We start from the raw sequence: 24300 nt of genomic DNA on the forward strand, positions 1-24300 counted from the left end.
GAGGGAGACGGCAGCTCTGGGCTCCATTTTACAAATCTGACATGTTAAATACCTTATCAAAGTTACTTAGCTTCTTCTATAATGTCAGTTCTGAGATACAATATACCCATGGTCTGGCTCCATAATTCAGTCTTTCCAAATAAAATTAACCATTTGTTTTGGGTGAGAAAACAAGGAATGTAACAAAGCAAAGATCTACTAGTTTTACATATTAAAAAAAAAAAGTTCAACATCTATAAAGAGTAATACAATTTAGAAATCACTCAGATGAATTAGAAGATAAAATTATAAATTAATGTATAAGATATAGCTTCAAAGAAATACTGAATGATTCATGAAATGTTTTTTAAGTGACTTCCATCTGATGCAATTTGCTAGAATAACTAATTCTCTATTTCCTTTGTAAAGCAATACCATTCCATAATTGGCAAATGGTGAAAATGCAGACATTCTTCTACTCCCATTAGTAAAATTATGTTTGACAACAGTTACATGTGTTTACTCAAACCCATAAAATCTGGGCACACACAAAAAAAGCTGCTATTTCTAACATACTTAAAATTAAATGTCTCAAAAGACATTTTAAAAGCGAGTCTATTTAAAAACAACTTAAAATAATAGAAAACTAATTATAAAACAAAAGAATTTTTCCTGTCAGACTGCTTCACAAATGTCTGTGAAATGTCCATGTTAAAGAAATTGAAAGTAAAATTTACAGCTAATATACTAATAATTTAGGTTACCAAGAAATTTATAGTTAAATGCAACACTCATTTAGCCTCTGAAATATGACTTGAATATAAGCAAAACAAGAGACAGTGCTATCTTTAACACGACAAAATGCCAACATTTCAAGACAAAGTAATTATGAAAAAGCATGCAAGATATTGTGAAGCATAATATGGCTAAAAATGCTAAATCTATGATATTTTTCTTTTCCATATCTCCACGTTACAAAGTTAAAATTTTCTTTAATAGATATTATACATTCATCTTATTAGAAAAACAAGATATTTATATCATTTAGGTATTAAATATTTTAATGTAACCACCAAGATGAGTGAAATATTTCTTAGAATTAAGTTGATATCTATTGATGTATAAAGAAAATTTTTTAAGAGCTTTCACAGTTCTCTTTACAGATTAAAAATATAAAATGTTGACTTTTATTTTCACAGAACAAATACCGTTGCAATGATCTTTTCTAGAGTTAATACTCTGGTAAGAATTAGGATTTTGTGGAGTAAAATATTTCAACATTCTACTTCTTCCTGTTCTTAATATATTACTGTATGAATCAGTTATTTTCATACAGGAAATACAAGGGCAAATAGAAACATCTTTGATAAAACTTATCCAAAATGGTCTCTCAAATGCAGTACTAGTGGTTGCAATTTGAGTTCTTTCTTCTTTGCATCTTCCCCATAATATAAATGACTCTTTTCTGCCACGTACTTTCGTGCTTTTTTTCTTTTTTCTGGTTATAGTAAGTGATTTCAATTTTATTTCTTCCCTATTTTCCTGCCTTGTATGCATTTGAAAAATAAAGGAAATCACAAAATTTAACATGGAATTCTCCCATTTCTATTAGAAGGCAGGCTTGATAGGAAAAGAAAATTGACTACACATGCAATTGCTGTTTTTGTCTCCTCAATTCCAAAGTAGTCACTTTTTGTCTGCTTGCCCTTTGCTTTTCCTTTCTAACATAGCATACTAAGGTTAAACAAAATACTTTGAGATAGGTTAAAAAATGTTCTCCATCTAGGTACACAAAGATTTGCTTAAGCCTGGTAAGTACATGTTGTCACTCATTCATTCACCAAGAAACTCCTAGCAAGTACAAGCTGGTAGGATTCTGTTACATATTGTATGTCAACCTACCAGTCTGAAAACCCATACTGATAATTAACTTAGAGATTAGTCAAATCATCCAGGAATTCATCAGATTTCAACTCTTGCTCTGTGTGTGTGTATGTGCACGCATGTGTGTACACACATGAGTAAATAACTAGATGGAAAACTTAACTGAATTCTATGTGAGTAAAAACAAAATCAGAAGGAAAAAAAACTTCCCAATTCAGCCAAAATGAATCCCAAAACAATAATTTCATCAGTTACTGTTTAAATAACCTGCCTTTAATATAATTTGCTGAAAATATGAAGAAGTTTTAAAAAAGAAAAAGTACCACAGATGATAGGAGGGCACCGTTTGTTTTATAGTCATCAACCCGCTCAATTGAATCACATCCGTCTGAGCACAGCAGCTTAAAATTCATTCCACAGCTTGCAGTGCTGACATGGATATGATAAGACAGAAGAACAGAAACACCACTCTGAAGTAACCTAACTGAACTGCACATGTTCTGACCCTTTTTGTCCTCCCTGGAGCTTTTGCTACCTGGCAAATGCAACTCTAAAACTGCACTTGTATCTCCAGATCTTTGCTGTTAGCCAAGCAGAAACCTATTTCTCCCTGGGACTGGAAGCCAGAGAGGTGTTCTCTGAAGAAGACTTCTAAATGAGTGTGTGAGCTGAACTCTTACTGAACTGAATTAATTATTAACGATGCAGATGGAGCTGTCCAAATGATAAGAACAGCTCCTGACGTGTCATGATCCAAGCTTTCATTAAACCATTTCAGGCATACTAATGGTTTCCCACTGCTCATTACTTACAAGCACTTTTCTCATAGATATAATAACTCTAGTGCCTGTAGGCAAGACATTCTATAGAAATACAGAAATCGGAAGTTTTATCTTCCCATGTTATTTGTCTTCATAGAACATCATTTAAAACATACACTTATTTAGTACTACTAAGTTATGCTGTTATGGTTCATAAAGTTGGAAATGCAAAATTATACTTTCTGGCAATATTAACAGGTAATTTGGCTACAAGTGTATTCCTTAAAAGGGTTATATACAACTTGATTCCTATTATGAAGATTTGTAACTGAATTGATTTTTAAATGTCCTAAAAAATCACCACAGGGATATGTGTAGGTAAAATACTAATATTAACAAACCTGTGTTGTATAATCTTTTCAGATCTCAATTTAGGTTACATGCTAGATAATGTTTTACACTTCTCTATCCTTTGTCTCTCTGCGTTGGGATTATTGGAGGACAAATCAACTGCAGAAGAACTACTCCCAGGATCTATTAGTTGATTGCTACCAGCTGGGATTTTTTTTTTTTTTTTGGTTTGATTTTTAAGTTTGGAACACTGTTTCCCAAAAGCCCTTCGCATCTCAACCTAAATTATTTGGTATAGAAAAATAATGAAATGGGCAATTTATCTCTTGTTACTGGAAGTTGAATATTTGTAGACATTAACTTCTTCCACCAAATGAATTTTTTTAATACCCTAAAGTCAATAATTATCTTCAAAGATAGAAAAGAAACAAAACTACAACACAATGAAGTAAACATGATACTTTTATAGGACAAATTTTTCTAAAATAGACTTTATAAGTTCCTAGATATCAGTAAATTTGGCCAAGGGCTGGTGGGGGGTGGGGTGGGAGGAGGCAGACGCTGTGTTTGTAGGGGACACACCTTTCATATCAGCTGTTTGTCATTTAATTTGAGCTAGGCTTAGGATGTGTTAACATCAGGTAAAGCAAGAATAAAAACTGGGGCAATCATCTGGATTGAATAATTTTGATGAGAAATCAGCTTTCCTAGGAGCACTTGAAATATATTACAGCTTTATTTAACTCATACGGGCATTCATTTCAAATTTTCATTTTGCTTGGTAAAATCTTTGTGTAAAATAATTTATTTTAATAATAAAGTACACACGCTTGAAATAGTTTCAAGTTTCCATGAACTACTAAAAGATTTTCTCCATTTTATGAAACACTAGTTAACAAGAGAGAGAACATTTGTAACACTTTTTTAAAGAAAAAAATTGTTAAAATAGGAATAAAAAGATAGGCAGGATTTAATTTTCTTTCCTTTTCAATCTTACAATGGACAATATTAACTTAAAGCAATAAAGTAATAAAACCAATGATTTTAGCTAAATTCTTTTATTTCACATGTATTTCAAATATCTGACTTATGATAAAGTTAAAAATACTAAACATCACTATATTTAACTTGTTTTAAATTTATTTTAAAATAATTTCTTAAAATCCAGTATTTTTTTATTTTGTATTTCTAAGTCTTAGAAAAGTAATTTTATTGACTTACTATTCATTTGCTAATCTAAACTTAAAAACATGTTTTGTGACCTAAATAGAATTTAGTTTGTGGCCATTTATTTAAAAGTACAAAAGCACTATGTAGAAATTAAAATAATATTAAGGTAATGTTCTCTCACTTTCATGAAACATTTAATTTATAAGTGCTATACAGGGTTGACAGAGGGCAAATATCACAGATTTTAGGACAAATTTCTGAATTAAAGTTCTTAGCAAAAGTCATAAACAAAATATATCATATATATTAGCTATTCCTTACTAATTATCAAAATAGTTTCAAAACATATATTCTTAACATAGTTTACATATTAGATACTTTTTAGATGACATTTTAGCAAACAAAATTAGAAATGAGAAAATGTACTTTTTAAAGGAGAGAATTTTCAGAAATAGTACTAATTAGCAAATATAACTCAAGAATGGCATACTATTTAAATTGTACTATATAATTTTATGCTATAAGTTAGATGTTTATGAATCACTGAATACAGATAAACTATAATAAAACATAAATCCCTGTTTCAATAGCATTACTAAAGCAGCAAGTTTATAATGAAGGGAAACACTTTGCTTACCAAAATAATAAAGGTAACTGGTCCAATGAAACTCCATATAAAATAGTTATCAACATGAAGCCAGCAACTATTATGAAAAGAGAAAAGTATGTAATCAATAGTTTCAATGGATCCCCAATAGCACAAGGAAAACAGATAAGAAACAAAGCTATCTTTGTATTAATCTTTGAAAATTCAGTTATAGTGGGCAAGAACAACTTTAATAATTATGATTTGGCTTTTATTTTACAAATAGTAGTAACTTATTTCAATCTATTGTTTTTCCCCCCTTTTGGGCTTTACATTTGATACACACTTATTCTTATATGATAAAAACAACTCTTACCCCCAAATTCTCAAGACCTCTGACTTTATTTAAAACTGTCTCATCCTTTTAAAGTTTTTAATCTTAAAACTTTCCTTTCAGCTCTATAACTCTGATCTAAAGTACTGAACCTTATGGAATATAACAGAAAAAATATGTTCAGATATTATGTTCGTTACAAAACTGGATAGTACAAATATTATACCTCAACTGGGAATTGATGACTACTAGTGAAAAAAAATCAAAACATTGTATTCATACAGTATTAGAGTAAATGATGCATAAACTTATTAAGACAGATTTTACTTAGTGGTTCATTTTTCATATAATATTGAATCCCCACTGAATTTCTTTTATTTGTCTTTCATCATCTGTTCAGTCAAAAAAGCTTTCTTTAGTCCAAAGAATCTTTATATAACTAATGTTATCAAAGGAAGAAATAAACAGAAATGGAAGGCAAATTCATGCCTCCAGCAAATAAAATCCTTAGAAACATGACTGTGTCTACCTTCTGTCACTTCCCATAAATATCTATATGTTTTTATAAATGAAAGACAGTGACTTATTTTAGTCTTTCAAGCTGCCTGATAAAATATTATCAAAGTAAAACATATGGGATAGAGTGTGCTACTGTCACAATTCAGAATGAAAGTTAGTTAGAGGGTTGGCTGCACAAAGAGAACTAATGAAGCATTAGCTTAAAATCGAGTAGTTAAACCTGTCAGATGCTTTAAGTTCAGGAGAATTTTTACTTAATATCTTTCTAAGGCCAAAAAGTTATTTACTTTTTCAATTTGTTTCAGGTCAATCTTTTGTGTTAAAAAGAAAGTCCATAATTTAGAATCTGCCTTGCCAGAGTACAAATCCTCTGAACCTAGAAAATTACAAAAGACTTGATTGTAATTTGTGCACGGCATGCCCATTCTCTTACCAATAAAGCTTTCAAATGCTATTTTAGTCTGTCAGGGACCCTCACTGACAGCTAACAGGCTTTAAAAAATTATTCACTTGAAAAACACTCAGGTCACTTGCAATTACTTACGCTTTTTCTGTTCCATAGCTCTTATAGTCAATAGCAGCTGAAACTCCAACCACTGTGGCAGGAAACAAGTAACCAGCAACATAGTAGTACTTCTTCCTTGAATATTCACTTTCAAAAACTTCAACTAACATTAGATAGAGCTGCACACCTTCTAGGCACATCCAAGCAAAAGCAGCCAAAAAGAAAAAATGTAGGAGTCCTGCAAATATTGGGCATGCAATCTACAAAGAAAAAGGAAAAAAACAAACAAACACAAGAGAACATATGAATACAAACAGCTCACTTGAAAATTGTGACATGTTCACAGACAATATTCATTGTTGTTTTTAAAATATATTATTATTTAGTGTAAACTATTGGTTCTTTAAAATTTTTTAAAATGAAGCAAGTTAGAAACACTTCCAAATTTTTAAAGTTTAAAGCTTACAAAGCATGCTAGAAATTTCATCACTAAAAGACCTGACTATTTTTTAGTGAAATTGACTATAAGTAAGAAAACATTACCTAATTTCTCTTCTAGAATTACCAGCTATTAAATTTGAATATTCTACTTACAGAGGATCGTTTCAGAATAGACTTTTTCAAATATATTATTTCTATAACTGAATTTTAAAAATTTGCTTTAATGACAAATACCCTGGCTCTAACATTTTTAAGTCATATCTGGAGCATTCTTAAGTTGATCGCAGTGCACATGAACATGGCAAGAAGCACAAGCTAATTAAGTTCTATTTCTGACACTGAGATCTCATGATAATGAATAAACTGCTTAGATGATGAAGACATGATCAGAGAATGACTATATAAGCAAAATGAAAAATTTTTGAAATGGTAGTTTCATTTCAGTATCCCCAGCACTCTTCTATGAAAATTACATGTCTCAATAACAAGTTAGGAAAATGCCACTGTACCTTAATACAATGAATTAACTTATAATAGTATTACTTCATAATGATTGGGTTGTCCTTTAAATTACTGTAAATTATTCTTCAATAGTGTCATGGCAATTATATCACGTTACAAGGTCAAATATAAATATAGCATCATGTGTGGCTTCACACCTGTTATAATAATTCTCAGAAATCTGAGGTCAATCAACTGAAGGAGTGCTTACCATGTATTTTGTTTTATCAATGCCTATTAGGAAAATAAATTCAGCAATGAAAAGGTTGATACAAAGGTTCTTGTGAATAGTATTGCGGTCACTTTGGAGACCGCGGAAAAAGCAGAAGGTGAAGATGCAGATGGCCAGGCAAACGAGGGAAATGACAATTCCCACCCAGGTGATGACTGTAAGGAGTAATTCGTGAACTCCATCTTTGTACTGAAAATTAAAAAAAAAGATATGTGGTACATTAGTATTCCTGTATTACACCAACTAAAGGTAAAATAGCTTTCACATGTGATAGCTCATCATGTTAGTACTGAACTGTGAATATTCACATGTGTTCAAACAGGACTCATTAATAAAAAGGAATTATAGGGCCTCCCTGGTGGCGCAGCGGTTGAGCGCTGGGTTGCGAAGCTGCCCGCAGCCTCTGCGGCGCTGGTTCGATCCCCGGTTGCTCCCCGGCCACCGGAGGAGGGTCCCGCATGGCGCGCAGACCTCTCCTGCCGCCCGCTGCTCCCCTCAGCAGTGTACTTCGTCACTCTGCCTGTTCTACTCTCCCCTCTGGCTCTGGTGAATTCTCTCACCCTCCCGCGCTTCTGACTGTACCTAGTGCTTGTATAAATAAATAAATAAATCTTTTAAAAAAAATTAAAAAAAAAATAAAAAGGAATTATAATCATAAGGCAGAGTTCAATACTGGTTTATAGATTTTATATCCAAATCATGATCTTTCAAAGTGGAAGATTTTGCCAAGAAAATTATACAAGTGTCCAGCGATTCCAAAATAATAATTGAAATAAATCACCTACATAAAACATTTGGAAAACATTTATATGAGAGACTAAAGGACATTTATTCACATGATTAGAAATAAATGACATTATAATGGCTTTTTTAACTACCATAAGTCAAGTTTTACATTTTAATTTTCATCTTGGGCTTTTATATTGATGTTCCAAGAATCAAGTACACAATATTCTGAGAGACTTCATGCAAAAAATTTTTAGAACGTTTTCATCTTCTGGGTATCATCATCACAAGAAGGAAGAATACTAAGAAACACTCCAGAAGTCACTCAGACCTTTCAAAATCTGCAGTTTTGTAATGTAAAAGTAGTTAGAAAATTTAATGTGAAAGTTGCAAAATAAGAAAACATTTAAGATGGGAGGACATGTTAAACTTTAGAAGCCTTTCTCTCTTTGGTATAACCTACTGCTGTTGATTTTTAAATTCACAACTACCTCTGCCAAATACCTGCCCAAAGAAGAAAAACTTAAGTCTGTTTAGCACATGTCTTTGAAAAGTAACAATTTATTGCCAAGACTTCCTAAAATATATGGACAGTGTAGAAACAAATAGAAATCCACATTACTTTGCTTTTTAGTTATGATAAGCACCCAAAGAAGGAACTATTACACAAGCTGTTTTGAATCTCTGAGGTTCTAATTAGAAGTGCAAATACTTACTGCAATTTCCCTGTGGGCCATGAGAATTGCAAAATTGGTTAGGTGGCTGCATGCACACGTTGTACGAGTTTTATTAGTGTCAACCAGCTTGCAGCCCTGGGTAGACCAATATCCCATCATAGTTCTCTCTGAGTAGTTCCAGAAGGAGCAGTTTGCATTGAAATAATTGTCAGGCTGGGAAATAAAATGACAAGATAAAATTAGGATTTTACACTCTAAGATGGCAATAGCAATTGTTTAATATGTGTAAAAGGTAATTTAGATTAAACTTTGCATGTTTCGGACTATAAAGTTTTTCATCAGCAAAATTGTAGACTATGTTATACAAGGCAGATATCTAACTTACAGGAGGTTTTATAGTCCGAAACACTCTACAGTGTACTCCAAATTACCAAAGACCCATTTTACACAATTAAAATTTCCATCGTATGATTTTACATACTAAAAGTACATTACAATAATTATTTTTTTCTTTTCTGACAAAATTAGAGTCATTAATTTGTTCTGAGAAAATTCTTTGAGGACCAATGTTTTAAAATCCATTTTCAGTTTTGTACCCATTTTTGTTCTAAGTGACATGCTAGTGACAATTTGAATCAGGCAGTTTAGCATACTCATACCAAGGTTCCTGAAACAGTGAATCAGCTGAATTGAATATAAGAAGAAAATAGGCTGTACTAATTTACTCCTTTTTTGCCATATGCTGGAGACCCACTTGGCTATCTGTGGGCACTTACTCACTTTCCTTATGTAACAAGAGCCAAAAAATTCTATAATCTTCCAACACACTATGATGTCTAATTACCAACTTGCATTCTTAAGGCACAGCAAAGATATCATATCTCTTCCATCTTACATTTTAAAAACACAATATTTGTAACAATCATGTCAACTGTAATCAGTAAGACCAAAAAGATTTGCCACATTAAAAAGGCAGAGTCTTAAGAGTTAATAATCAGCCATCCTGCTGCTAAGGTAAGAGTTAATTTTCATTCTAAAACAAATTACAGTCATTTACATTTTCCTGTTGATTACTGAATTAGCTTTCATTAAGAATACACTTAAGTTCTAATAATCACTGAACCAGGCTCATTTAATTTTATGTTCACAGACTTAAATAAACTTGTGTCTCTGACCCAGTCCAACATTTAAAATTCAAATGGAAAGGTCTTTTCTTTCCTCTCTCTGCCATTTCCCCTTCCCCCTACCCTCATCCCCAGCATGTCAGTTTTGCTTTCCTTCCTCACTGGTTTTATAGGTTTTATAACCTTCCACTACTTCATTAGCATATATAACTTACATCGATGTGTGGCAGAGTAAAAAGCACAGGATCTGTCAAGTATACTCGGCTGGATTCTTTATTGATTGAAACTGAAATGACGTGAGAATTCACTGCAATGGTGCTATTACGACCAATGAAGTCAGCACCCAGTTTTATGGTTGCATTTTCTGTACTAAGGAACTGTCCCAGACTCCGGTAAATGATGAACACCAACTTTGCAAGCCCTAAGAAGATAAAAATAGTCACATGACTATACAGGTAATCTGCTTATGAATAAAACGATACAGTAAGATTAAAAAAATCCTATAGAACATTTATTTAGATTAAATTTATTGGGCAAGAGTAAAGGATTATTTCAAATCTACTCTTAAATGTTAAGCTGTGTTTGTCATATTAGGAGTCAAATACTCAGCATTTTAGAATAGATTTAAATGAAAAAAAAAAAAATCTTTCAATTTTTAAAAGACAGTTCCATCTTACCATTCCTGCTGTTCTGTTTGACAGTATTTGCGGAGAGTTGGATTGAGCTGCCTGCTCCTTTGATGCCCAGAGGAAATTTAAAATCCTGGACCTGTCCTTCAGTACTGAGTACTGCAACTTCCAGAACTAGATGAGACAAAGGAAAAAAGGGGCATTCTTTAAACCACAAAGAGGCAAATGATAATTTACATGGAAACTACTGTTTTCTTTTTTCTTACAAAACTTTACTGTTAGAATTTCAACAAAAGCATGAATAAGAAACTATTCTAAGAATCTTGACTACTCAAAAATAACTTGTAGAATCATTTACACAAAAATTTTACACATTTTCCTCAGTTTTGTATCTTTTTACAGTAAATTAATTCCAGAATTTCAGCTTGTGAATATGAACTGTATGATTCATAATAGACAACTTTCAAAGTTTCATTTAAATCATTAAACAAAAACAATTCAAAATGACTTTAATTCAAAATGACTTTCTGGCTCTTTATGTTGAGAAACTTTTCAATGAAAACTACATGACAATGATAAAATTAAATAAAAAAGCATAAATCTGAATGTCTTTATTGCATAAATACATCTATTTCTGCATACGAAACATCTGGCCTATGTTAAAACTTTCCATTAATTCTCACTAGTAACCACCAACCTTTATATTCCCAAGTTTGGCAAAACTGAATTCTTTTTTCTTTTTTTAAAGTGTAACACGGAAGACACAATTTATTTATTTATTTATTTTTAAAGATTTATTTATTCATTTATTTATTTATTTATTTATTTATTTATTTATTTATTTATTTATTTATTTATTTATTTATACAAGCACTGGGTACAGTCAGAAGCACGGGAGGGTGAAAGAATTCACTAGAGCCAGTGTGGGGAGCAGAGCAGGCAGAAGGACTGAAGTAAACTGCTGAGCGGAGCAGCGGGCGGCAGGAGAGGTCTGCACGCCATGTGGGACCCTTGCAGGTGGCCGGGGAGCAGCCGGGGATCGAACTGGCGCCACAAAGGCTGTGGGCAGCTTTGCAACCCAGCGCTCAACTGCTGCGCCACCGGGGAGGCCCCAAAATAGAATTCTTGGCAACATCTGACCTGTTGCCGGTATTTGTAAATAAAGATTTATTAGGATATAGCCATTCTTAACATTTACATATTGTCTATAACTGGTTTAGTGTGCCAATGTCAGTTAATTATGTTTGTTTGGTTCAAAGTATAATACCAACAATGACAACATAAATGGCCTACGTGATTTCAATAAAGACTGCAATACTTTATATCAATATTCACTCTTTTAAATATGGAAAATAATTATTGTTTACTCTTAAAACAGACAATAGGCAAAAAAATAAAATCTTTGAGCTGCATGAAATGTCCTGAATATAGGTATATAAGACAGAGTTAAATTCATTCAACATACTGTAATCTATCTTACATGTAGCTTATATATAATAGTTCTTATTAGTTTATAATAACATCCATAGTAAAAAAAAGTTGTTTAAATTAAAAAGCAGAATGATTAATAAAGATCTTAGTCAAGAATTTAATAACTTTATACCAATAAAATAAATTTATATAAATAAACTTAAAATAGGCAAAACTTCCTAGAAACACAAAACTATTAATGTTCAATTGCTATGTTTAATTGAAGTTTATGAACATTAAAATTAGCTGATATCTAAGTATATAGTGAATCTAAAACAAACTGCTCCAGAAAACGTAAAAGGTATTCCAACTCATTTTCACAAGACTTCATTTCATGCACAGAACAGCACAAAGAAATTATAGATATTCCAACTTGTTAAAAGGATGCAAAAACATTTATTAAATTACACGCAGGCTTTAAGTATAATATTCTGAACAGAGTTTAACTTGGAGACATGCAGAGATCACTAGATTAGAAATTATTTTAATGTATTTCACCAAATTAAGAAATTAAAGAAAAAAAATTACTAACAAAAATAACTCAACAAATTTCAACACCCATTCAATGTAAAAAATCTTTACAAAATAATAGGAATAAAAGGGAAATTCCTTGCCCAGATAAAGATGATAATAAGATAAAGGTTAGCCAAACTTATAGTAAATATGAAAACTCTAGAGCAAAAGTTTTAGTTAGCATTCTACTAAAAAGCTAATGAAGCAATTCAAGAATGACAAAAGTATAGTGACTGAAAGGAATGAGCAAACTGCCGTTATTTATAGCACATATGATTAACCACATGTACTAATGAAGGAAGACAATATATACTACCAGAAGTAAAAGAATTTAGCAAATTTGCAATGAGGAAAATCAACAAACAATTCAAATATTTAATTCAAAAGGAACATTCACAACAAAAACAAAAACAAATATGTAATCCAGGAATAAACCTAATTTAAAAAGTGCAAGATATTTTAAAGGGAAAAATACAGAAGTTTATTAGATGACCTAACAACAAAGAAAACTGTATCATAGTTTTTATCTGGAGAACTCAGCAGGTAAAACTGGCACTTGATCAAAATCTGGAGTGGTGGGTGAGGTGAGGCTTATGAACACATAGAGATGAAGATACACCCCTAAAATTTATGTTGTTTGGTAAATTGCAAAAAAAAAATCTACATATTCAGTCTCTAATAAAAACATGAGCAAGATTTTTTGAGTGTGTAGAACTTGATTTTAAAATATGTGGAAGAGACATGCCAAAAAGCAGTCAAGGCAATTCTTAAAGATCCAGGATGCAAAGAGTCACCATATATTGACACTTTTTAAATAAAAGCATCAGAACACGACAGGCACTCCCAAGATGTATAAAAACTTGACATATGACAGATATCATTACAAACCACAGGAAGTAAGTGATGCAGTAAAAGTAATGAAACAACTGATTATCCACATAGAAAAAAAATTCAAATGCATTTCCTGCCTCACTTCTTCCCTTTCTCATAAACAAATATAAGTTTCAGATGGACTAAAGACAAATCGCAAAAGGCAGAACTTCATCATTTCTAAAGACGTAAAATTTTAGTAATCTCAAAGTATTGAAGTTTCTAAACAGGAAAGACCAAAATTTCTAAATAGGAGATACCAAAAGGAAAATGCTTCTTAAACAAGATACCAAAGGGGCTCCCTGGTGGCCTAGGGGTTATGTTTCAGCGCTATCACCACTACAGATCCCTGGCCAGGAGCTAATCCCCATTTGGCACAGCAGACCTCTCCTGTATCACCTGCTGTTTCCCTTAGCAGTGTATTTAAGTAACTCTGCCTATTCCCCCCTCCCCCCAACTGTCTCTGGTGAATCCTCTCACCCCTAACACATCTGGCTTACACCCCAGTTCTTCTGCACAAACAAAACAAAAACAAGATACCAGAAATGCCAACCCTAAAGCCAACTAAAATTTGACTTCAGTATTTTGTCAAACAAAAGATATCACAAACCAGTAAAAAAGAGAAGGCATATACAGAATAAATATCTACAAACTTCATACTCAAATAATTAGTATCCAGAATACATTTTCTAGAGAGAAATAAACAAGAAAAAGTTGTGGCCAACAAATTCAAAGAAGAGAAAACTTAAAACTACCCAGTAAACACATCAAGTAATGAGGGAACTGCAAATTAAAACACTAATGTGATCAACTCAAACCCATTAGATTAACAAAATGGATGTCAATAAGAAAGTGTGATGGCATGACGGGTGAGGAAGTAAACTGGTAAAAACAGTATTACAAAGCAGCTTGGCAATATTGGGTCAAGCTGAAAATGGGCATGCTCTATCATGCTCAAGTTACCCTACTTTTGTGATTGTATATGGCATGCACATAGAAAAAAGCATGTATGTTTGAACAAGAAGACATACAAGCACTTTCACCACAGTTTTTTAATCAGCAAAAAAGCATAAGCCAATAAAATATCTGTCACTAGCATAAGGGAAATAATTTTGGTGTACTTTGAGGCAGATCGAATGGTCAAACTAGAGCGACATACCAAGGAGGTTAAATATGAAATATATAATAGTAAGGAAAAATTACACAATTATACTTAGAATGTTACATCCTTAATGTTTAAAACATGAAAAGTAATAGATATACATAAGTATGCAAAAAATTTTAAAGCTTACTCATGTTAACAAGTAAATCAAGGATGATGATAGCTCCCTTCTTGATCTGATTAGGAGGGAGGGAAGACCCAGGTGACTTATTATCTATAACTATTTTTCTCCTCTAGCACCTGTAGCAAATCTGGTAAACTACTAAGAGGTGGCTCAGCTGGGTGAGTGAGGCACAGATGTTGATGATACTTTCTGCATATGCCCTGCTCAATGAATTCCCTGAAAGTGAATATCCTGGATACACAGGGGAATCACCCAGAGCCTCACTCAGTCAATGCTGTAGATGGGATTTTAATATATTTCTCTGTCATTCTATTTTTCAAATTGATCATGGTGGAGTGGCTACAGTGATTAGGAAGGAGAAAAAGAGAGAGCATTTAGGAAAAACAATAGCCACTGACAGTTCACATTGTAGGCTCCATCAGCCCAAGCTTCCGTAAAATCAACATGGAGCAGAGTGAAGATGTCAGGAGAAGAACAAAGTGAAGCCTTTAAGGTGATTTGAGGTGTGAAAAACAGTAAGACCTTTTCTGTAAGAAACTGTGACTTTGGGGGCTTAGTTCCCATAATATAAGTAAGTTCAAATTGACAGAGATAAAATCATGCTGGCTGCTAAGCCTCTTGGGAAAATAAATGATGGGGGATTTTACAAAGGATGGGTTAGGCTAATAAAACGTAAACCACCTAATCAATCCTCAGATCTCACACACACACACACACACACACACACACACACACACACACGACAACCAAACATTCTGTACCTCTTTCATATAATGTGACAAAGTTCTGAGGAGTATGGGGGATGGACTTAAACCTGACCAGATCAAGCCTCTAGATCTACTTATCACTATATATAAGTAAAATGATAAAAGTGGAGGTGAAGTAAGGCAAGTCCAGAAATCCAGAATGTAGGAAATTTTACACACAAATCATTAATAAAATTTCTTCAACAACAATGAAAAAGGAGGTTAAAAAAACATGTAGGGAAAAATGACTTCATTAAAAGACTTTAGCAATGTGTCTTAAATGTACATCATAAACTTGTTAAAAAGTTTCTTCAAAATTGAAAACAAGAAAAGTTACATACTAGGAAAACCTAAGAGTGTACAAACACATACAATGATAAAATATTTGCATCAGGAATATATAAAGAATCTTTATAAATCACTAGTAAGAAGACAAACAACCCTATTAAAAGGGGGCAGAATATATGAACACTTCGCAAAAATATATATGAATAGCCAATAAGCACATTAAAAATTGGATATCAGCAAAATGTAGCAAAGTAGTAATACAAATGCAAAATAAACCAATAGGAGGTAAGACTACAAACCACCAAATTGACTAGTATTTAAGAACACTGACAATCCTAAATGTTTGTGAAGATGAACAACTAAAACCCTCAATGTTGTTAGGTGTATAAAATTGCACAACTACTTCAGAAAACAGCAGCTTTAAACCTAACAGTCAAAAGTGAAAAAAACCTGAATGTATAACGAGTGACAGAGACACAAAGAGTAATGTGACTTTATAATGGAATACTACATGGCAACAAAAAAAAAACTGAATTATTGATGTTCACACCAACATGGATGAATCTAAGAAACATTCTGTAGAGAAGAAATTAATACCAAAAAGAGTACTGAAGATCTAGAAAAAGCAAAACAAAACCATAGTAATAAAAACCAGATCAGGGATTCCCTGTGACTTAGGGCATGGGAAATGAGAGAAGAGAATAAAGAACTCTTCTGAGAAATGGTGGCTATATAGGTGTACATTTGTCAAACTCATCAAACTGTATACTTGTAACAAGTATTATTGTTACTGTCCAATTACTGTCCTTATTGTATGTAAATTATACCTCAACATTGATTTAGTAGAGTTATAATCAGCCATAATTGTAACATATAATTATACCATTTTTATGAGGTTATATATTATAAGGGTAAATCATATAAGAAAGTTAAAATAGGATTCAAGTAGAAATCACCAAGGAGGAAAATCAAATTGTCTTAATAACCTACAATACTGCAGCCATGCCCTAAATTTAGATGTAAGTTTCAAGAGAGAAAAGAATACAAGGATAATGAGCTATTTTATTCCTAATGTCTAAAAGAGAACAAATCCTAGAAAAGGTCACTATCTTCCTCACACTAAATCATCGCTTTTTTAAAAAAAAAAATATATACAATAGCTGGGGTACACGCCAGAGGCGTGGGAGGGTGAGAGGATTCACCAGAGACAGAGCGGAGAGCAGAACAGGCAGAGGGATTAAAAGCACTGCTGAGAAGAGCAGCGGGAGCTACAGGAGAGGTCTGCCATGCCATGTGGGAATCTCCCTGGACGGCGGCCGGGAATCAAACCCGCGCTGCAGAGGCTGCAGACAGCTTCACAGCGTTGCCCTCAACCCACTGCACCACCAGGGAAGCCCCCCCCCTTTTATTTTTTTAAGAATAATCCTTTATTACTTTGGAAAAACACAGGTCTTAGGCAAAATATATCCTTGGGCACTGATTTACATTTTCAAAGTAAGTCTCAAACTGGGATAAAAATACCTCACACATATAATAACAGTGCATCTATGTATGAGGCTTCTGGGAGTATAATGTCAATCTGCACCACCAAATTTTCTTGCATTCTTGAAAAGGGCAGAAGAGGGAAATATTAGGTTTTTGGTTAAGAACTTTATTAGAATAGTAAATACATTAACCTCAAAAGTTAAGAAACCTTTAGATCAGAAGAGGGAGCTTTATTCATTTTGTATAAATACTAAGGCTATGATGAAGAATCATTTTCCTTATGACTAGTATTCTAGATCATGGCCAGGCAAGCTACATTGACTTCATTTAAAGTTTTTGAATTCTGGGCCTCCCTGGTGGCGCAAGGGGTTAAGACACAACCTATGAAGCGATCCGTTGGCTCTGCAGCACAAGTTTGATTCCCGGCCAGCCAGGGAGCAACCCACATGGCGCAGCAGACCTCTCCTGACTTGCCCACAGCTCCTCTCAGCAGTGTATTTCAGTCAATCTGCCTAATTCTGCTTCCCAATCTGTCTCTGGTGAATCCTCTCACCCCCCACACCTCTGGCCTGTACCCCAGCTCTTGTAAGCATAAATAAATAATCTTTAAAAAAAATAAAGTTTTTGAGTCCTTACAAAACCTCACAGTAAATAACATGATTTTAATAACTCTTTCTATAAATTATTTAAAGTAAACTTAAGGTTTTGAATTTTTATCCAGATACTTTAATCTGATTAATGACTATTCTTCTATACACCTTTCTTTTCTGCATTTCTTTCATACACAACCCTAACATTAGGTGATAACATATGGCATCCCAGCTGTAGAGGCTTCATTCAGTATCAACTACTCTCACACACTCTCAATGCAAGCAAGAGCAGTCTGTGTTCCCTTTTGACATTTTTTTTACCATTTATGCTTGGGAAGCTTTTCTTCTTTACTAAGGGATACTATAAACTTTATTTGAGCTCATCATTACTGAATTACAACAATTTTAAATCAAGCCCAAATTAATCCTTTACTGTATTTACCATACTTGTTTTATGTCCTTCTAAGATCATCAAAAGTGCATTCTCACCTCTCATTGCCAGCATTTAAATTCTAAGTTACGCTTCAAACATATCTGCAACTATTTCATAATCTATAAAGCATGGATATACTGCATTATGGGAGATGTAGTTCGCTGACCACATTTTTACCTGAAGGCAGTTGTGTTTAATATATAAACATTTGGCTTAAATTTGTGTGCCTAAAATATGTAACTGGGAAAACACATTCCAGAAAGTAATTTAAATTCATTAGGAACATATTATATAAAATGGAAAAACATTTGCCACAGTTCCATAGCAAGCATTTTCATTACTTAAGCAATCCATATTGTGGCATTTAAGTACTCTTAACACTTTTTTCCTGTAATGATTTTTCAGTTGGGAAAAAACCACATAAAGCCAACTTTTAAAAGACATAGGGTATATTTTGGCTTTTGCATTAATTTTATGAAGTGTGATCAATAATATATTTTGTTAATAGACAAAAATAATTTGACAAAAGATAAGTTTAGCATTGGTAAAAACTCAACAGATTCACAATGGAAATACCACTTTCTTAAACATCCATCTTCTAAATCAAAATAAAACCTGACAATAGATTTACTTACCAATATTTTCTGTGGGCATTGAGACCCTGGTGGGTTCTGCTAGATTGTCAGCCAGGACAAAAGCTCCTTCTTCCAATGTATCAAGTAACATTGTTGCAGTGTGTGCTTGTTCAGAAGAATTCATGTGCTTCCATGATTCCAAAGCTTCAGGTCTCAGCAGGTTGTCCACTGTGTCAACAATCGCCTGCATCCATTAGAAAACTATCATTAGTTTTGACTGCTTCTAGTACCAAGGTGATTTTCAATCACTGACTAGTGACAATTGTAATATTTATCTGTCATGATGATTTACTCTCATGTCAAGACGGAAAAACACCTGGACATTTATCTGGTCAAGTTGAAATATATCTGACCATTTCAAAACATGAGTAACTAATTATTAGTTGACTGCTGTTTGATTATAAAGTGTAAAAGATTTGTTTTTATTTATGGAAATCTCAATTGTTGAAGAGAAATATAATAAATAGCATCAGCTCATTACCTAAGGTACTCTTACATGTATAGTCACCCTAAAAATCTCAGGACTTTGAACGTTTGAAATAGGAAGCACTGATGTCTCTGGAAGGGCCTAATATTCATTCTTGAAAAATGAATCAAGCCTTGTTTTGGAATCTGAACTAAAATAATCAAGTTGTTGATAACATTGTCCACTTACTATCTCCAGAAAGTTAAAACCAAAGGTGATTTCAAAGTTCATAAATTATCTATGAACATCTTCACTGTCCCAGTTCCCTGTCTAGCTAAAAAACAGTTGATGGTATATCTTAATTCATAAACAATGATTTTTTAAAGGAATCAAGAGAAAAATAAAAATATTTAAAGCCTATATTATTAAACATTTAATGAAAACAGAACAGCAGAATAAAGTCTTCATAAATACCCAAGTTGTAAATATTCATTTATAGATAGCTTAGTTTATTACGATGCAAGATAACATTAAATAAAAATATAATCCAGTCGGTTAAGCAATTGAAAGCAGGCTTTTGTACTAATACTTACTGTAGCTGTGCACTGACTATGGCTTAGATAGCTGAAGTCACTGAATTTATTTTCTCTAACCCATTTACCTAGTTATAATGTGTCATTAAGCCATATAAATTGCCTTGATCTATTGGTAATCACTGAGGAAAAAAGAACATATATTGTACAAAGAGTAACAGCAAAAATGCTAGTTTTAGGTACTATATTGAAATGAGTAGGGGAAAAGTTGTTTGAGGCTACTGTCAGAGTAAGATTAATTAGCTTAATCCATCTTAATATCCTCGTTCTGTCTGCCTTGTGAGCCACCACGACCTTCTTGGCAGGTGGAAGATACTTCCAAGTGGCGTTAAAGGCTTTTTTCTCTCTCTAATGGGAGACAGAATAGTCAAAATGCTCACAGTGATACTGCTGCAGCCATTAACTAGAGTGGAACAGAAATTGGTCTGCTGAGGCCAGATTCATTAGTCACCAAGAAATACAGACTGGAGCCTCTAATCTAAGTAACAAATGAATACTCTGTCACAAAGCGAGAACTTGCCTCATTTGCATAGTGTAAGTCAGCTTCTGATTTGTAATTTAAGGGGTTTTATTAGTCTTATCTGAACAGAGAAGCTCATTTGAGACAGACTGAAAATGACACTGGTCAGAAATTAAGGTCATACCGAAATTTACTAGGTATACACATAACTCGCTAATGGCGTGCTTTTTATTAATTTGAAACACTCCTTATTTATTGCCATTTGTACTTTTCTAGTGGAATCAAAATGATCATTAGCCTAATCATATTCCTGAAGTAGACTCTGCCAAAGAAAAAATGCTATTCTTTTCTTGCTAAGATATATGTCCTGGGCAACATACCAATTATTACATTTCACACATTAACTAATACCTTAAAGGTGAAATGAAAATTTGAGTATGACAAATTCTACACACTTCAGCAGTTATTTCTTTGCTCCCATTACACAGGCTAAAAGGGGACTTTCAGAGAATTCCTACCTATAAACTGACTTTCTTGCTGACTATTCTTGCAGAGTTGTCAGGTCCAACAATGCCTATTATTAACTAGTGAGAGGCCATTCTTTTTTTCTAGACCTTGTTCTTCAAAATTGGTAAGTTATGACTTTGGAAAACTTCTCATCGTTGTAAGCAACTGGTTTAGTCCTTCAAAGTTTGACTCATCAGGGACATGGGTCTTCAGATGAGCAAGGTTAGAAAACAACTATCATCCCCAAAGAAACTTCCAAAATTCAGACTAAAACAAAATGCGATTTGGCATGATTATTTTGATCTATGATATAGAACCAGCATGTCATAATTCCATTATTGGCCTCAGCATGTTTGCTACTATGTGGATATAAAAACAAGTGGACAAAGTTTCTGAGCATAACAGCTGCTTGCTACTCCTCTTAGCTTGATGAAAACCCAACATAATAAATATTGATAGCACTGTTACATAGCTTATATTTCACTTCTAGTAACCCCACTGCATATCAGCCTGAGTCTAGAGATGACCCCTAAATATTTCAGAACAAAGCATATTTTACTTAAGAGTACACAACAGAGACCAGAAAGCAGTGATTTTTTTTCATGCACATACATTATGACTATACAGTCTTTGATATGATAAACTGCCAAGAATATATCATAGCTGTTTTAATCAAGTTTTTTTTTTTTTAATCCACAGAGATGACAACAGGAAACAAAGTGACTATATGATTATTTTCCAATCAGAGGATATGCCATTAAAATTCTGGTATCTTTGAGTAAATGGAAAAACAGCAGAAGTTATAAAAATAAATTTGCTATTCTGAAAGTAATATACCTGTGAAAAATCAACATTTGTACAGCTGATATGGGGCACATTATATAATTATCAAAGACTGAAATACATTGGATCATGCAGCAAGATGATAAAGCGTGGCAGGTAGCTGAAGAAGGGAGAAAGCAGGGTGACAGCACAGGAGAGATACCTTAAGGTAAGCCCTGCATGTCTTCTCTCGTTTTTGGAGCTTTTTAGTAAAAGAAAAGAAAATCAGAGGTTAGATTTTATCTGTTGAAAATGAGGAAGGAAAAAATCCTCAAAAATTGAGCTGAGCTCAAAACTTTATTATGTACAGTAGTCCTCTGGAATTCTGTGACTCTACAGTGAGTGCCAAAATTGTGTATTTAGTTTTTTGTTGTCTTTTACTAAGTACACCAGTCAAAAGCATTTTGATATAACTAGAAATAAAGCATGTGGTCAAAAAGAAAAAAGTTAATTTTTGAAACTTTACAAAATTGTATTAGTCACAGATTTTGGATTTATATGGAGCTCATATAAACTCTCATTTTATAGCATGTTGAAACAATGATCAAATTTGTCATAGTTGGAAAAATTAATAGCACTAATATACTAATATGCCTAGAGAGGAAGAACGTTTCCTCCTCCCCAAACCTGCCACTGAAAACTGGATTTCAGTGGCTGACATTCCTGTATGTATCACAAACTTGTTCCAACTGTAAGAGTTGAATGTATCTACACAGAAAGTGTGTGTGCTGTACAACACATAATCTCTCCAAGTGCAGATAAATGCATTCTAAAGTAAGAGTATTGACCACAATCAGGAGGATGAAGTTTGCCACTAAGATCTCCCTCTGGTATTCATTTGGGGGAGGGCAGGCACATTGCTCCTTTCTCAACCATAATTCTTTATTGAGAAATGAACCAAATTAGAAATTCTGGTGCTAAGTTGTATGACAAGGGGGCTGGAGGTTTGGCAGACAACTGCTAGATTCAAGAGCTGCCATACAAAATGTTTAATTGAAAATTACAAAATTTCTACCTACTTTGTTAAAAGTCCGTCCAGCTGAATCCTTCTCACTAGGTTTCAGTTCCTGCAGCTGTGCATCAAGGATGTCCACCAACTGCTCCATCAGTCTCACTGAAGAACTCACATCCCCAGCAAAAACCGGCCCTTTGGTATGTTTAGCCAGTTCATTGGCAAGACTAGCAGCATTTTCTCCACTTCTGATCTGAAATGACAGTGTATATTGCTTCAGTAAGATTTCTTGTTCTATCTGTGGCTGCTTGTTCTTCTCCTGAGTATTTTTGTTGTGGTGAAAAAAGCATTTGCAAATATGTCAAAATCTGCAACTAATTGAGACCAATAACTTTCTCTTCATTTCAGTTGATTAAAGGTTCTTAGATCTTCAACACACAAAAGAAATTCTTATCCAGGAATTTAGAAGAAACAAAAGGAAAAATATAAAACCAGAAATCCTTTAAATTTTTTTCAGACAGCTTTCTCATTTCACTGTAACCATTTTAAACTGCTATTTAAAAATCTTATTTATTTATTCCAATGATCCAGAAATTTAAATCAGAATGTAATCAGTATTACACTCAGGGTTATTATCTACTGTCTGCATCACAGAAAGGTAGATGGGGAAGGACAAACTAAAATGTCACTGCATTACATTGTGATATGAAAGATACTAATGCCTTTTAAAGTCATTTTAAAAACTTATTCTATTATAATCATCTGTGATATACACATCTGTTTGCATTCTGTGGGTTCAATGATATTTGATTTATTAGGCCAATGCACTATTTGTCTTACAAACATCAAAAGAAACAGAAGAAACTAAATATGAATAAAATTAAGCAAGTATGCACTCATTAAAAGCTGAACATAGAAACAGCATGCTCCCAAACATATGTAACTTTGAAAAATAGTTTACAGACAAAACTATGCATAATTTTTTACTTTTATGCTGAACAAAGAGCAATGATGCTGGTTTTAACATACAAAGCTAAATTATTTACGTTAGAAGTTAAAGCCCTTATTCACCAATGTGTATCATATTAAAAGGTTCCAACCAACCTTCTGAGCCAGCTGATTTACCCAGTGTGAGGTACAGTTGCTAAGATCGGGGCCCTTAGGGTTCCATGTTCCAGTGGAAACCATGCAGAGATACGAGGCAGTTCCTACAACAGATGTAGAAAACAACAGTGAAATTGAAACCATTTTTCTGCATGCATTCGGGAAATCAGCTATGATAATCCTACTCTGTGTGTTAAATTTTGAATAAACACTAATGGAAGTGGTTGACAATAACTGACAAAAAGGGCATAACGCAGTTGTAAACAGTAAAAATAAAGTCAGCAGAGAAATTAAATTGGACATTTACAGCAAACAGAAAGCCTTTGATTTTCCTGAGACTCATCCAAAATAATATTTGTAATGAGAAAGGCAGTCCTAAGGAAGCCTTACTAGAGTCCAAGGGCAAAAATCTTAGGCTTGACACAGGTCATTAAGAGAAAGAGATTAAAAAAAAAAAAATTCAGTGGTTGACCTTAAATGGCTTTCACAGTCTAAAAATCTTTGTATACAGATGCAACTTCACCAAAGTTAAATGATAATGACAAGGTTAGTTATTGTGAATATTCTTTTCTCAAAAACATTCCAGAGTAATTCAGAACCTGCTTTTACTAAATTTAAATATATGTGTTGGGGCCTCCCTGATGGTGCAAGGGGTTGAGATGCAAGCTATGAAGCTGTCCGCAGCAGCACAAGTTTGATCCCCAGCCAGGGAGCTACCCAC

At 33.4% G+C, this 24300-nt stretch overlaps 1 protein-coding gene across 17 annotated transcripts in view; it reads right to left on the reverse strand.

Moving 5' to 3' along the window:
* ADGRL2 (adhesion G protein-coupled receptor L2) overlaps positions 1–24300 on the reverse strand; it is a 594604-nt gene that overhangs the window by 15557 nt on the left and 554747 nt on the right. For 10 of the 17 annotated variants that reach the window (XM_054691650.1, XM_054691649.1, XM_054691655.1 and 7 more), the window contains 10 exons: positions 23580–23683; positions 22543–22728; positions 21687–21725; positions 18736–18919; positions 10468–10593; positions 10006–10211; positions 8706–8879; positions 7243–7452; positions 6129–6349; positions 4783–4849 (listed from right to left, as the gene is read on the reverse strand). In XM_054691650.1, the coding sequence (XP_054547625.1) occupies positions 4783–4849; positions 6129–6349; positions 7243–7452; positions 8706–8879; positions 10006–10211; positions 10468–10593; positions 18736–18919; positions 21687–21725; positions 22543–22728; positions 23580–23683 (1517 nt within the window). The remainder of the gene's footprint in view (positions 1–4782; positions 4850–6128; positions 6350–7242; positions 7453–8705; positions 8880–10005; positions 10212–10467; positions 10594–18735; positions 18920–21686; positions 21726–22542; positions 22729–23579; positions 23684–24300) is intronic. The other 7 variants (XM_037501143.2, XM_054691654.1, XM_054691663.1 and 4 more) reach the window with 1 other exon arrangement.

The sequence above is a fragment of the Talpa occidentalis genome, unplaced genomic scaffold (assembly GCF_014898055.3).
Source record: "Talpa occidentalis isolate TD23 unplaced genomic scaffold, MPIMG_talOcc4v2.1 talOcc4.9, whole genome shotgun sequence".
Taxonomy (NCBI): Eukaryota; Metazoa; Chordata; class Mammalia; order Eulipotyphla; family Talpidae; genus Talpa; species Talpa occidentalis.